The sequence below is a fragment of the Nycticebus coucang genome, chromosome 8, assembly GCF_027406575.1.
Source record: "Nycticebus coucang isolate mNycCou1 chromosome 8, mNycCou1.pri, whole genome shotgun sequence".
Classification (NCBI taxonomy): Eukaryota; Metazoa; Chordata; class Mammalia; order Primates; family Lorisidae; genus Nycticebus; species Nycticebus coucang.
This window is the reverse complement of record NC_069787.1, coordinates 95,195,235-95,210,216: the sequence shown is the minus strand read 5'-3', so window position 1 is coordinate 95,210,216 and position 14,982 is coordinate 95,195,235. Positions and strand designations below refer to the sequence as shown.

Below are 14,982 nucleotides of genomic sequence, written 5' to 3'. Positions count from 1 at the left end.
GGGCTTAAGCGATTCTCTTGTCTCAGCCTCCCGAGTAGCTGGGACTACAGGCGCACGCCACAACGCCTGGCTATTTTTTGGTTGCAGTTTGGCCGGGGCCGGGTCTGAACCCACCACCCTCGGTATATGGGGCCGGCGCCCTACCGACTGAGCCACAGGCACCGTCCCCTGGGCCCTGTTTTCTTGAGACAGAGTCTTGCTATATTGCCCTCGGTAGAGTACCATGGCATCATAGCTCATATCGACCTCCAACTCCTGGCATCTAGTGATCCTCTTGTCTCAGCCTCCCAAGTAGCTGGGACTATGGCACCTACCACAACACCTAGCTAGTTTTTTAGAGATGGACTCTCACTCTTGCTCAGGCCTCAGACTCCTGACTTCAAGAAATCCACCTGTCTCAGCCTCCAGAAGTGCTAGGATTATAGGCATGAGCCACTGTACCCAGCTGTGGTTTTTTGTTTTTATTTTATTTTACTTTTTGTGACAGAATCTCACTGTTGCCCTCGGTAGAGTGCAGTAGCATCACAGCTCACAGCAACCTCAGACTCTTGGGCTTAAGCAATTCTCTTAGTCCTCAGCCTCCCAAGTAGCTGGGACTATAGGTGCCCGCCACAACGCCTGGCTGTTTTTTGTTGTTGCAGTTGGCATTGTTATAGCAGGCCTGGGCAGGGTTTGAACCTGGCCAGCCCCAGTGTATGTGGCTGGCACTCTACACACTTGAGCTACGGGCACCGCCAAAAAATTTTTATTTTTATTTTTTTGAGACAGAGTTCATTATGTCATCCTTGGTAGAGTGTCGTGGTGTCACAGCTCACAGCAACCTGAAACTCTTGGGCTTAAGTGGTTCTCTTGCCTTAGCCTCTCATGTAGCTGGGACTACAGGTGCACCCACCACAATGGCTGGCTATTTTTTGGTTCTAGTTCTCATTGTTGTTTGGCAGGCCCAGGCTGGATTTGAACCCGCCAGCTCTGGTCTATGTGGCTGGCGCCCTAGACGCTGAGCTACAGGTGCTGAGCTGAGTTTTTTTTTTTTTTTTTTGTAGAGACAGAGTCTCACTTTATGGCCCTCGGTAGAGTGCCGTGGCCTCACACAGCTCACAGCAACCTCCAACTCCTGGGCTTAAGCAATTCTCTTGCCTCAGCCTCCCGAGTAGCTGGGACTACAGGCGCCCGCCATGAGGTTTTTTTTTTTTTTTAAAGCTCAATTTTATAGCAAGTCCTGTAAAATAGCAGGAGTGACGACAGCGGAACTGAGAAAGATTTAAAAGAGGGCAGTTACCCCCACTTTGGAGAGTTTTAGCTACGGAGGGTAAGTAGAAGAGCTGGGGTAGTGGCTAGAGAGGACTGATAATCCTTACTATATCAACTTGTTGTGATCAAAGTATCAAGTACCCAGTAGGCACTCAGAAAAGGAGTTGTCACACTCTTCCTTTGACATCCCTAAAAACAAGGAAGATAGGATTCTCAAAGTCTAATTGGTTTAGCAGTAAACCAATATACAGAAATATGTTCAGCCTCAGCAGTTACCAAAAAGATAAGAAAAAATGAGATGCTATGTTTACTGATTACATTTAGACAATTTAAAATCTAATAGCATTCACAGTATCTATGATCCAAAGGTCACTGCAACCCAGCCATGCACACTAGTAGAAGGTAGTGTTCCAGGACTCATTGTGGTATCAGCTGCCATTTCAGCATCACCTCAGGGGGCACACACGAAGGTTTTATCTCCCTCCTACTAGTAGCCCCAGCCTCAATCACTGGGAGAAAAAAAATCACATTGAAAAACAGTTTATTTAAAAAAGTTCTAGCAGCAAGAACAGTAACAAAACAAAAGGAGAGACAGACAAAACAAGAAGAGGTGTGTCCTGGAGGAATTGTCTCCATTCTTAATCGAGTTCTTTATACCGAGCAAACATGACTCTTCGAACAGCATCTCGGTATGTCTCATTGGACTGTCTCTTGCTGGTTCTTCCTGGGGCCCCAGTGCTGGAGTCCCTCACTCGGCCTTCAGTCTGCAAAACATAGACCAACAATGAAGTGAGTCCTATGAATTCATTAGCCTCAGTGCTGGTCTTTGACCACAAGCATTTCTGGACCAATAAGGAGCAGGATATAGAAGAACTTTTTTTTTTGGTGAGACAGAGTCTCATTTTGTTGCCCTTGGTAAAGTGCTGTGGCATCACAGCTCACAGCAATCTCAAACTCTTGGGCTTAAGCGATTCTCTTGTCTCAGCCTCCCAAGTAGCTGGGACTACAGGCACCTGCCATAACACCCGGCTATTTTTTGGTTGTAGTTATCATTGTTGTTTGGCAGGCCTGGGCTGGATTCGAATCCGCCAGCTCTGGTGTATGTGGCTGACGCCCTAGCAGCTGAGCCACAGGAACTGAGCCAAGAGAACTTTTTAAAATGCTTCATTATTGGGTGGCGCCTGTGGCTCAGTGAGTAGGGTGCCGGCCCCATATACCGAGGGTGGCGGGTTCAAACCCAGCCTCGGCTGAACTGCAACCAAAAAATAGCCGGGCGTTGTGGCAGGCGCCTGTAGTCCTGGCTGCTCGGGAGGCTGAGGCAGGAGAATCGTGGAAGCCCAAGAGCTAGAGGTTGCTGTGAGTCCTGTGACATCATGGCACTCCACCAAAGGCAGTAAAGTGAGACTCTGTCTCTACAAAAAAAAAAAAAAAAATCTTCATTATTGGCCAAGCATAGTGGCTCACACCTGTAAACCTAGCACTTTGGGAGGCCGAGGCAGGCAGATCACTTGAGCTCAGGAGTTTGAGACCAGCCTGAGCAAGAGTGATACCCTGTCTTTACTAAAAATGAATAAAAAACTGAGGCAAGAGGATCACTTGAGCCCAAGAGTTTGAGGTTGCTGTACTCTCCTGAGGGTAAAAAAAGTGAGGCTATCTCAGAACAAACAAACAAAAAACAAACAAAAAAATCTTACATTAAACAAATACACAAGGAATTTGGAAGGTGAATAAGAAGGGTGGTAAAAAATTACAGGACAGGGCGGTGCCTGTGGCTCAGTCTGTAAGGCGCCGGCCCCATATACCGAGGGTGGCGGGTTCAAACCCGGCCCTGGCCAAACTGCAACCAAAAAATAGCCGGGCGTTGTGGCGGGCGCCTGTAGTCCCAGCTACTCGGGAGGCTGAGGCAAGAGAATTGCTTAAGCCCAGGAGTTGGAGGTTGCTGTGAGCTGTGTGAGGCCACGGCACTCTACTGAGGGCCATAAAGTGAGACTCTGTCTCTACAAAAAAAAAAAAAAAAATTACAGGACATACGCTTCAGTATCAGCATTTTCTTTTTTTTTTTTTTTGGTATATGGGGCCGGCACCCTGCTCACTGAGCAACAGGCGCCAGCCAGTATCAGCATTTTCAGAGGAGAATCAAGCCAACATAAAATGAGCAATGTTCCTTCTTACCACCTTTTCTAGAAGCTCTTCCTCAAATATGAATGGCAAAATTTCAGGACTACCTACATGCTCCAAAAATTTTAGCCATCAAAGATATCTAACAATTCCTCTCAGAGATGACTTTATATGAAGGTTATTATGAAAGTTTTGAGATACAGAAAAATCAAGAAACAAAATTTGTGCAGATGGAAACAAAGCCCTCCCAGCAACACAGATAAGCTGAGTAAGTTGAAAACTGCCCAGGTGAATGGAAAGGATGCCACTGTTGGCTCTGTACCTATAGCTCAGCAGCTAGGGCGCCGGCCACATACACTGGGGCTGGTGGGTTTGAACCTGGCCCGGGGTGCCAAACAACAACAACAACAACAACAAAAATAGCTGGGTGCCTGTAGTCCCAGCTACTTGGGAGGCTGAGGCAAGAGAATCATCTAAGCCCAATTGTTTGAGGTTGCTGTCAGCTGTGACGCCATGGCACTCTACTGAGGGTGACATAGTGAGACTATCTCAAAAAAAAAAAAAAAAAAAAAAAGTAAGAAAGGATACCGGTGTCAAATGTATATCTTAGAAATGAAATAATGAACCACAAACAGTCTGTCTGAAAACTTTCATAGTGACCCACGTATCTTTCACTTCTGGTTCTCTGCTTCTTTTTACCAAATGATTCTTCAGTCTCAAATTGTCTGCTTCAAATACTGTTGCACTGTTTACTCCTTCTAAGAGTATGATGAACCCCAACTTCTTTCCTTCCCAATGCCACTCAAATAACAAAGGGCCCAGCATGCCAAGCTATAATCCAGGACCAAAAGGTTCCTCAGCTGCCATGTCGTATGCTAACAATAGAGAAATCCTAGCTAAAAGTCAAGGATACCACTCCAGGCCAAAAAGTGAAAGTTAAGGGCATCCCAGGTTCATGTCACCCAAAACAAGATGGAAATCATTTCACCTCCTCTGAAGAAGCCAATCCAGGATGGCCACATCCCAGGCCTGTCCCTTTCCTCCAGCCAGTGGCCTGTTGGGTACAGCCCCCTTTGCTGCTAGTGTCGGTATCTTCTTTATCAACAAGTTTACGGTCACTGCAAAAGAAGCAGATCCCATCACTTTCAAGGTGCCCTGCTTGTGAGCCTAATGAAAATCTATTTTCTTGATTTAGATCTGTCTTCTATAAAACATATTAAACAACACCCTCTAAGTGCCTGCTAGTTATGCAATAGGCTTTATCCTTAGGGATACAGAGATGATCAAGATTTTGCTGTGTTTATGAGAAAGGATTTGAGAATTATGTCAACAGATATTTGTAGAAAAGAGCTCAATCACAGATGTGGCAATAGTGGATATCTGCTATAGATATATAGGAGAGAGAACACAAACTGAAGGGACATCACTGAAAATGATAGTAATTTCATTAGGAAGGTACCTGAATTGCGTCTTGACAAATGAAGAGATAGTCAACTAGTAAAAATGTGAGAGAAGGGTAACACCTGTAGCTCAGGAAGTAGGGCGCTGCCCCCATATACCGAGGGTGGTAGTTTTGAACCCAGCCCTGGCCAAACTACAACGAAAAACAGCCGGGCATTGTGGCGGGCGCCTGTGGTCACAGCTAACTCAGGAAGCTGAGGCAAGAGAATCGCCTAAGCCCAAAAGCTGGAGGTGGAGGTTGCTGTGAGCTATGACGCCACGGCACTCTACCAAGGGCAACAAAGTGAGACTCTATCTCTTAAAAAAAAAAGTGAGAGAAAAGGAAGATTTAAGGAAGGAGAAGTGAAAGAACACAATTTGTCCAGGAGAGGAATGGTAGGAATTGATAAAGGTAAGGCTGTTTGGAGTCATAATGTCAAAAGCCTTGACCATTAAGCTAAATTATATCTCTGGACTTTATCCTTCAGGCAAAGAAATCCTGGAGTCCAGGCCAACCACTAGGGAAGGTGTATGTTTGCAAAAAGGCAAGTTACAAGAACAGAGTTCTGTTTATAAAGGTCATTTTGGTGGTAAGGTAGAGAAAGAACTAAAGAATAGTAGCAGCAAAGATTGGGAGTATGATACCAGTGTGGAGGTGACCTAGACTGGGAGATGTTGTGGTTTAAATGTGTCCTCCAAAGTTCATTTGTTAGAAACTTACTTCCTGGTCAGCATGGTGGTTCATGCTGGTAATCCTAGCACTCTTGGAGACCAAGGCATGTGGACTGCTTGAGCTCAGGAGTTCCAGACCAGCCTGAGCAAGAGCAAGACCTTGTCTCTACTAAAAATAGAAAAATTAGCCAGGCCAGGTGTGGTGGTGTGTGCCAGCTAGTAGTCCCAGCTACTTTGGAGGCTAAGGTAGGAGGATTGCTTAAGCCCAGCAGTTTGAGGTTAGCCTAAGGCCATGGCACTCTAGCCTAGGTGACAGAGCAGATTCTGTCTCAAAAAAAAAAAAAAAATTAGTGGTCAGATGGTGCCTGTAGCTTAGTCAACAGGGTGCCGGTCACATACACCAAGGGTGGCCAGTTTGAACTCGACCTGGGCCTGCTAAACAACAATGACAACTGCAACAAAAAAATAACCAGGCGTGGTGGCAGGCTCCTGTAGTCCCAGCTACTTGAAGGCTGAGGCAAGAGAATCACTTAAGCCCAAGAGTTTGAGGTTGCTGTGAGCCATGTCGCCAGGGCATTCTACCCAGGGCAACAGCTTGAGACTCTGTCTCAAAAAAAAAAAAAAAAAAATTAGTGGTTATTAATCCCCAATGTAACGGTGTTAAGAGGTGAGACCTCTACCAGGTGATTAGGTCAGAGCCCTCATGAATGGATTAATATTGTTACTGTGGGAGTAAAGGTTAGTTATCTCAGGAGTAGATTCCTGATAAAAGGATGAGTCTGACCCTTTTCCCCTAAGCTCCCTCTACTCAAACTCTTTTGTCTTCCCACCTTTGACCATGAGATGACACAGCATGAAGGCCCTCACCAGACACAGCACCTTTGACATTCATCCTTCAGAACAGTAAGCCAAATACATTTGTATTTATTATATAAATTTCTAAGGCTGTGATACTGTTATGACATTACAAAACAGACTAAGATAAGGGGCAAGACTTAACTAAGGTTTTGACCACTACTAATTGGATACAGGGTTGATAAAGGAGGAAGACTAGGTCTGGTAGAAGATGTTGCTATGGATGTTGCTACTCTGCCACAGGAATACAGGAGTTTAGGAGGACTGGACTGCAGTATAATATGCAATGTAATAGTGAGTAATGGTTCTGTCCAAGAATACACACCCAGGAAGTAAATGGAAATGGCTATTTTGAGCCCAGAAAACAACTGACTTGAGATGGAACCACAGGACATATTATCTTGGTGGTGGTGGCTAAAGCCCTTGGAAAACCAGGTCAAGGGAAGTAGAAGAGCAAGAATAAAGGAACACCGAGAATTAACCAAGAAAAGGAAGAGGAGCAAGAAAGACAATTGGGAAAGAAGAGAGTCAGGAAAATATGATATAAAAGGTGCTAAGAATAGAGAAAGGTCTCTTTTTATTTATTTATTTATTTTTTTGTGGTTTTTGGCCAGGGCTGGGTTTGAACCCGCCACCTCTGGCATATGGGACCGGCGCCCTACTCCTTGAGCCACAGGCGCCGCCCTTAAACATAGAGCCAGTTTTTTTTTGTTGTTGTTGTTGTTTTTGTGGTTTTTGGCTGGGGCTAGGTTTGAACCCACCACCTCCGGCATATGGTACTGGCGCCCTACTCCTTTAGCCACAGGCGCCGCCCCAAGAAAGGTCTCTTTCTATACCCTGCCTAGGCTTATCCCAACTGACTCAGGGCTAAGGTTTCCTTTTTTCTCATGGCTGTTTTCTCTTTGTTTTACTCCACTTTCAAATTGTAGAGAATGATACAATGGAAAGCCACATTTTTTTTTTTTTTCCTGAGACAGATGTCTCACTATGTTACCCTTGGTAGAGTGCTATGACATCACAGCTCAAAGCAACCTCAAACTCTTGCCTCAGCTCCCCAGTAGCTGGGACTACAGGCGCTCACCACAAGGCCTGCCTGTTTTGTTTTTTTTTTTTGCAGTTTTTGTCCGGGGCTGGGTTTGAACCTGCCACCTCCATCATATGGGGCTGGCGCCCTACTCTTTGAGCCACGGGTGCTGCCCTTTTTTTTTTTTTTTTTGAGACAAGCTGTCGTCCTGGGTAAAGTGCTGTGGCATCACAGTCCACAGCAACATCCAACTCCTGGGCTTAAGCGATTCTCTTGCCTCAGCCTCCCAAGTAGTTGGGACTACAGGTGCCCACCACAATGCCCGGCTATTTTTTGGTTGTAGTTGTCATTGTTTGGCAGGCCCAGGCTGGATTTGAACCTGCCAGTTCTGGTATATATGGCTGATGCCCTAGCCGCTTGAGCTACAGTTGCCAAACCCCACCTATGTTTTTGTTGCAGTTGTCACTGTTGTTCAGCCTGGGCCGGATTCAAACCCGCCACCCTTGGTACATATGGCTGGCACCGTAACCACTGTGCTACAGGTGCCAAGCTGAAAGCCACATTGATTAAGTGACCTTGTCTTAACACTCCTCCAAAATGAAAATAGAATAGACTGAAATAAAATATCAGAGTATACTGCACACAGTAAGGAAGTATTTTACTCCTTTTTTTTAGTGGTTGAATAGCTTTCTCTTTTTTTTTGTAGAGACAGAGTCTCACTTTATCGCCATTGGTAGAGTGCCGTGGCGTCACACAGCTCACAGCAACCTCCAACTCCTGGGCTTACGCGATTCTCTTGCCTCAGCCTCCTGGGTAGCTGGGACTACAGGTGCCTGCCACAAGGCCTGGCCATTTATTTGTTGCAGTTTGGCTGTGGCCAGGTTTGAACCTGCCACCCTTGGTATATGGGGCCGGCGCCCTGCCCACTGAGCCACAGGTACCTCCAATAAGGAAGTATTTTACATGAGTACTTCTTTTTCAGTTACACAGTTTTTATTATTGGGCCATGATGCAAAAATACATCTTATGGTAGACTGTGATCAAATAAGCTTGTAGGTCAGAGCCACAGACTCTGTCCAGCCTCCTCAAGGGCCTTGCTCTGTCTATCATCTCCCTTCTCATGGCCATAACCTCCTCTGGCTACTGGTTCTTTTGTTTACCAACACAAAGACCTTTGCAATACTCTCTCGTTATAAATGACAATATATCTCCTCCTGCTAGTATACCTTGTCACCCTTTTTACCTTTTAAAGGTCTATTACTGTGTCTTTTCCTCTAAGCTGCCTAAAAAAACCCTGAGATTTGTCAGTGACTTTTCCCTCTCCCCATACAACCAATCACAAAGACTGGTGGATGTGACATTTCTCTAATCTACTCTCCTTTTTTTTTTTTTTTTTAGAGACAGAGTCTTACTTTGTTGTCCTTGGTAGAGTGCCATAGCATCACAGCTCACAGCAACCTCCAGCTCTTGAGCTTAAATGATTCTCCTGCCTCAGCCTCCCAAGTAGCTAAGACTACAGGAGCCCGCCACAAAGCCTGGCTATTTTTTTTTGTTGCAGTTTGGCTGGGGCCGAGTTTGAACTCACCACCCTTGGTATATGGGGCTGGTGCCCTACTCACTGAGCCACAGCAGCCACCCCACTCTCTTTTGTATACTCATGAACTTCTCTTGAGTAATCATGATCTTTCACTTGAATCACAATAGAAGGTACATCATTAGTTCTCTACAAACTTGTCTTCCACACAATTAGTAATCTCTCCAAAATGCAAAGCTAGATCAATACCCTGCTTAAAATCATTCCAAGACCTCACACTGCCTTTAAGATAAAGCCTTAGCATGCTGTTCAAGGTGTCTGAACATCATGCACTGGCCTCTATCTACTGAACCAGTTTTATCTGTCACTCAATAATATATTCTCAAAGTTCAGCATCATTAAACTACTTGAAATTCCTTGATCATGAGCTGGCTCTCTTTCATGCGTGGTATATATAGTTCCCTGCAACTGAAATGCCTTCCTCTTCCCAACTAATTTCTGTGTCTGCCCTATAGGATGCATCATCACCTACATACTTTGTGTTCAGTCAAGGATAATACGTCTTGTCGACCAAAGTATTCCTTGCAATTAATGGAGTACCTGTATACAAGTGAGTTATCAACACATTCTATATAACTCTGGTCTTGCAATTTTAAAATCATTTCACTAATCATAATGACATTTGCACTAGACTGTTTATTACAGCTCAATTTACAACTGCCAAAATGTGGAAACAACCTACATGCCCACCAACCCAGGAATGGATTAATAAGCTGTGGTATATGTACACCACAGAACACTGTGAAGCCCTTGAAAAAGATGGAAACTTTACATCTTTTGTATTAACCTGGATTGAGAAGGAACACATTCTTCTTAGTAAAGCATCACAAGAATGGAGAAGCAAGAATACAATGTACTCAATTCTAATATGAAGGCAGTAGATGATCTAATATAAGGTGGGGGTAGGGGAAGAAGGGAGCAGGTGGGGGGGGTGAAGGAGGGAGATAGGGGGTTATGGTATATGGCACACCTCTTAAAGGTTGGGACACAATTATAAGGACTTTACCTAACAAATGCAATCAGTATAACTTAATTCTTTGTGTTCTCAATGAATCTCAAACAATAAAAAAGAAAAAAAATCATTTGACTAGAAACAAGTGCAGAAAGGTAGAGATCATATATCTCCAGCAGCCAACCACTTATTTAATACCTGTGTTGTGAAAATGCATTTTCCCTAGAGAAAAGGCGCAAGTCTGACATTCTAATCAGGCCTGTAAACAAGGATATAGCACTAGCACTACTGATGAAGAGAGAAAGGGATCCTGACCATGGTCACTCTAGCCCTGGTTTTGAGCAAATGAAGCAGTCAATCTTCTATGTAAATGGACAATTCCTGTGTAAAGATGGATGGTGGAAAGTCTGGAGAAACCTCATGCTCAAGAAGTTCAGACACAATCTACTCTGATAACTTCACCACCCTGAGAGAGAAAATAGCAGTGCAGTTGGAGGAGGAAATGGTTTTACCATTTGTACTTGAGGCCTAGGCTGAATAAAGAGTTCCAGGCTTACCTGTCAGTTTCCTTGGAGTATTTAATCCTTTTCCTTTCTGGAGAGTCAAAAGATTGGAGCTTTTCCTTGCGATCATTTCCTCTTTCTTTAAATCTTCCCTGTTGATAAGCAGAAGAACAGACCTAAAATTTCAACTTGAAAGAACTGGGGAGTGGGGAAGCTTTACCCCATTCCTGGTATTTGTTTCAATGTGAAGGTAGTCAACTTGTAACTGCTGGAATTTCAAACCAACTCCTTCACATATTTTTTCTAGAGAAGGCAGTGACTTCTCTGACTGGAAACTTTGGAAAAAATAAGTTGGCATGCTTGGCTCAGCTGTCTTTTCTCCTTCTGAGCAGTAGGTGATCTCCAATAGGCCTCCATAGGTGGATTCTTAACCATCACATAGTACAGGCCAGTGATGCCTGTAACTCAGTAAGTCAGTCAGCTTAATTGTGTGGCTGAGGTAGCAAATTCATTAGACTCTCACCAAGCTACATCCTCTAGCTTAGCCTTTAATAGTAAATGATGCTATTTCACAGTCGTATTTAACATTCCTTCATCTTAACTGATTTAAAAGCTGAGCAGGAAAGAGAAGAGCTATTTCTTTGAACTACCTGGGGACTCTAATATCACCTTTTTTTTTTTTTTTTTAATTTGTTGGGGATTTGTAACCTCATCTTTTTATTTTCTATTGTATTATTTTTTTTTAGATATAGACTCAAGCTGTCACCTTGGGTAGAGTGCCATGGTGTCACAGCTCACAGCAACCTCAAAGTCAGGCTCAAGCGATCCTCTTGCCTCAGTTTTTCTATTTTTAGTAGAGACAGGGTCTTGCTTTTGCTCAAGTTCATCTTGAACAGGTGAGCTCAAGCAATCCACTGGCCTCAGCTAGGATTATAGGTCTGAGCCACCACACCCAGCCTAACATCACCTTTTTAAAAAATACCAACTTGGCTTGGCATGCATAGCACAGTGGTTACATCACCAGCCACATACACCCAGACTGGGGGGTTCGAACGTGGCCTGGGTCAGCTAAACAACAAGTGCGACAAAAAATAGCCAGGTGTTGGCTCAGTGCCTGTGGCTCAAACGGCTAAGGCGCCATCCACATACACCTGAGCTGGCGGGTTCAAATCCAGCCCGGGCCCACCAAACAACAATGATGGATGCAACTAAAAAACAGCTGGGCATTGTGGTGGGCACCTGTAGTCCCAGCTACTTGGGAAGCTGAGGCAGGAGAATCACCTGAGCTCAGGAGTTGGAGGCTGCTGTGAGCTGTGATGTCACAGCACTCTACCCAGGGCAACAGTTTGAGGCTGTCTCAAAAAAAAAAAGCCAGGTGCTGTGGTGGGTGCCTGTAGTCCTAGCTACTTGAGAGGCTGAGACCAGAGGGTCACTTGACTCCAGGAGTTTTGAGGTTGCTGTGAGCTGTGATTTCACAGCGCTCTACTAAGAACAACATAGTAAGACTGTCTCAAAAAACAAACAAACAAAAAAACCCCCAACTTGCTGGGTGCGGTGGCAGGTACCTATAACCCGAGCTACTTGGGAGGATGAAGTGGAAAGATCATTTAGTCCAGGAGTTTAAAACCAGCCTAGGCAACACAGCAAGATCTTGTTTCAAAAAATAAACATACTGTGGCTCAAGGAGTAGGGTGCTGGCCCCATATACCAGAGATGGTGGGTTCAAACCCAGCCCCGGCCAAAAAAAAAAATAAATAAACATAAAAGAATATGCTATAGAGAAAATAACTAGCAGCGAAGAAAATTCTGGGTGGGGTGGGAAGATCAACTTTATTGAGGTATAATTTATAAACAATAAAAAAAATCCATTTTAAGGTATAACTTACTGAGGAATGTCAATTTGCTGGTTTAGATATTGTATTACAGTCACACAAAATATCAATATTGAGGGAAACTGGCAGAAAGATACACTAGACTTCTCTATACATTTCTTTGCATCTTCTGTGAATCTGTAATTTTTCAAAAAAGTTACAAATGGTGGCTCCCATAGCTCAGTGGGTAGGGTGCTGAGGCTGGCAGGTTCGAACCTGGTCCAGGCCAGCCAGCTAAAAACAACAATGACAACTGCAACAAAAAAAATACCTGGACATTGTGGCAGGCACCTGTAGTCCCATCTACTTGGGAGGCTGAGGTAAGAAAATCGCTTAAGCCCAAGAGTTGGAGGTTGCTGTGACACCATGGCACTCTACCCAGGGTGACAGCTTGAGACTCTGTCTCAAAAAAAAAAAAAAAAAAAAAGGTTAAACATTTTTTTCTTGAGACAGGGTCTCGCTCTGTTGCCAGGCTAAAGTGGTGTTGCCATAACTCACTGCAGCCTCAAACTCCTGGGCTCAAGGGATTTTTTCACCTCAGCTTCCTGAGTAGTTGGGACTACAGGTGTTTGCCACCACACTCAGCTAATTTTTCTTTTTTTAATTTTTAGTTAAGAGGGGGGTCTCACTACTGCCCAGGCTGGTCTTGGAATCCTGGTGTCAAGCAATCCTCCTGCCTTGGCCTTCCAAAGTCCTAGGATTATGGGCATGAGGCACTGTATCCCAGCCGAGTTTTGACAAATACATACACTATATCTTGGGGCCTCTTCAATCTGTCTTCTTGTGAGGAGGGATCAGTGCAACCTAAAAAGTCCATACCAGAAAGCAAAAAGAGTTGGGGTCACCAAAGTTTACCTCTCGTTCTCTCCTCTCCAGGTAGGCTAGCTCCTGTTCAGACTGTTTTATCTTCCGGTGGATTTCCAGGTTTTGCTGAGAAGAGAGGGAATTCTATGAGTACAGCTCTCGGGAAAAAGTCGTCCTAGAAATGCCTCTATGCCAGTGAAACTTAAGGAGTCCAAAGTAGCTCTTATACAGAGAGGTAGTTCTTTGTATTAGAAGACACTAAGGAAAGGAAAAGTACTAGTCTGCTTTCCATTGTTCTGGGGCCAGTTCAAGTTGTCAATTTACCAGACCTGTAGCTTCTCTTTCCTGACAACTACTCTCCCTCTCTTTAGCCATTTATTAGCAGGCACACCAAAGAGCTGAAAATCAATTATGCCAGTCTGATGACTTGGAATTCCAGAAAGTCAGAGGATGTTGGAGGTAATCTGTTGCATGGATAGTAAGGAGATTCTCTCAGTCCTAGAACTTTGCAGAACCCCTGGAGAGGTGGCTGGGAAAAGTAATTTACCTATACCAAAAGTAGAATGTCTCAGCTTTCAGCTAAGTAAGACTTTGGGATTCTGTGCTGAGAGAAAATCTAAATCCAGTGTCATTATCTGCTCTCACAATATCTGCTAGAGAAGGAGTGTAAAACAAATTAATCTGAGAACATGACTCCATTTGGGGGCTTTATTTGTCCATAATTTGGCTCTTTGGTCAGTATATATAAATAGGAAAACTGTAAGGGAGGACCAATGTATGTCCACTTAACACCATAAGGATAGCTGTTATGCTATGGCTTATAGCAATACTCACTATATGAAGAGATGGTAGAATTTGACTCACCTCTGGTGAAAACTGAACATTGTCAGAGCTGAAGAGAATCAAGAGAAGCTATCAAGAACCAAAGAAGAGAAGGGGCTTATCTGAGGTCCAATTGTTAAGTTCATGGCAGAATTAAGAAGCCCAGTAAATAAGCCTCTTACTCCACAGCCCTTTCTCTTCCTGTACATCCTCTGTTTTTGGTGCCCTAGCCACAGCCATGCTGCTTGCCTTGGTTTACATACTGAAGTTCTTCAAAGATGGGTATAACCTTATTTCAGAGCAATTCATTCTTGAATTAGACTGATTTAACAATAGGAACAGGGAATGATACATGATGAAGAATGATGGTATAAGTATATAATGCCCTGTAATGCCCATCGATGATAAGAGTCAAAGGTTTAAAAGGTCTTATCTCCTTCCCCTCATACCTTGTGCAGGTCTGACAGCTGCTGATGTTTGATTAGAACTTCTTTATTGGGAAACTGCCTCCTGCAGAGCAGACAAGCCAGTTTATTCCAGTCAGTGAGTCTGTCTTCTTCATTCTCCTTCTTGGTCAGCTCTTCCCGCTGCTGGGGCTGCACTGTTCGGGGCTGTGGGGGAGGGGTCTGTTCTTCCTCTTCTTCCTCTTCATAGTCACTGTCTCCTCCATATTCACCCAGGAGGCCAATTAATGGGTTTACCACCTTAGGCTGGAAGGAGAAGGCCGGGAATCAATGCTAAATTCAACCAATATGTTGGGACCCATTTTTGGATAGTCTAAAATGGGTATTTCATTTCTTTGTTCTCTTTCAGTTAAAATATGAATTGGATTCATTATTCCATCATGGGCCCACTGCTCATTTTTCAGAGTCTAGAGTTTGACTGTGTTCCTAGCTCACTGAAATAAACCATAGCAGTTCCTTTGGAAGTGGCTCTAGCAACAGAATGTGAAGAAAGGGAGAAATGGTAGAAAATAGCAAAAAAATTTTAAAAGTTATGAGTTACAAAGAGGAAGAGATAAATACCTCAAAGTCACTATAACTCATGGAGAAAAGGAAAGATGAATTTCATCAAGG

General features: G+C 44.0%; 1 protein-coding gene across 7 annotated transcripts in view; it reads right to left on the bottom strand.

Moving 5' to 3' along the window:
• Window positions 1–1,775: 1,775 nt before the first annotated feature.
• Window positions 1,776–14,982, bottom strand: part of RBM6 (RNA binding motif protein 6) — a 170,204-nt gene continuing 156,997 nt past the window's right edge. For 6 of the 7 annotated variants that reach the window (XM_053598698.1, XM_053598697.1, XM_053598702.1 and 3 more), the window contains 5 exons: window positions 14,356–14,616; window positions 13,136–13,210; window positions 10,464–10,561; window positions 4,358–4,487; window positions 1,776–2,015 (listed from right to left, as the gene is read on the bottom strand). In XM_053598698.1, the coding sequence (XP_053454673.1) occupies window positions 1,890–2,015; window positions 4,358–4,487; window positions 10,464–10,561; window positions 13,136–13,210; window positions 14,356–14,616 (690 nt within the window). In that variant the 3' untranslated portion in view covers window positions 1,776–1,889. The remainder of the gene's footprint in view (window positions 2,016–4,357; window positions 4,488–10,463; window positions 10,562–13,135; window positions 13,211–14,355; window positions 14,617–14,982) is intronic. The other variant, XM_053598699.1, reaches the window with a different exon arrangement.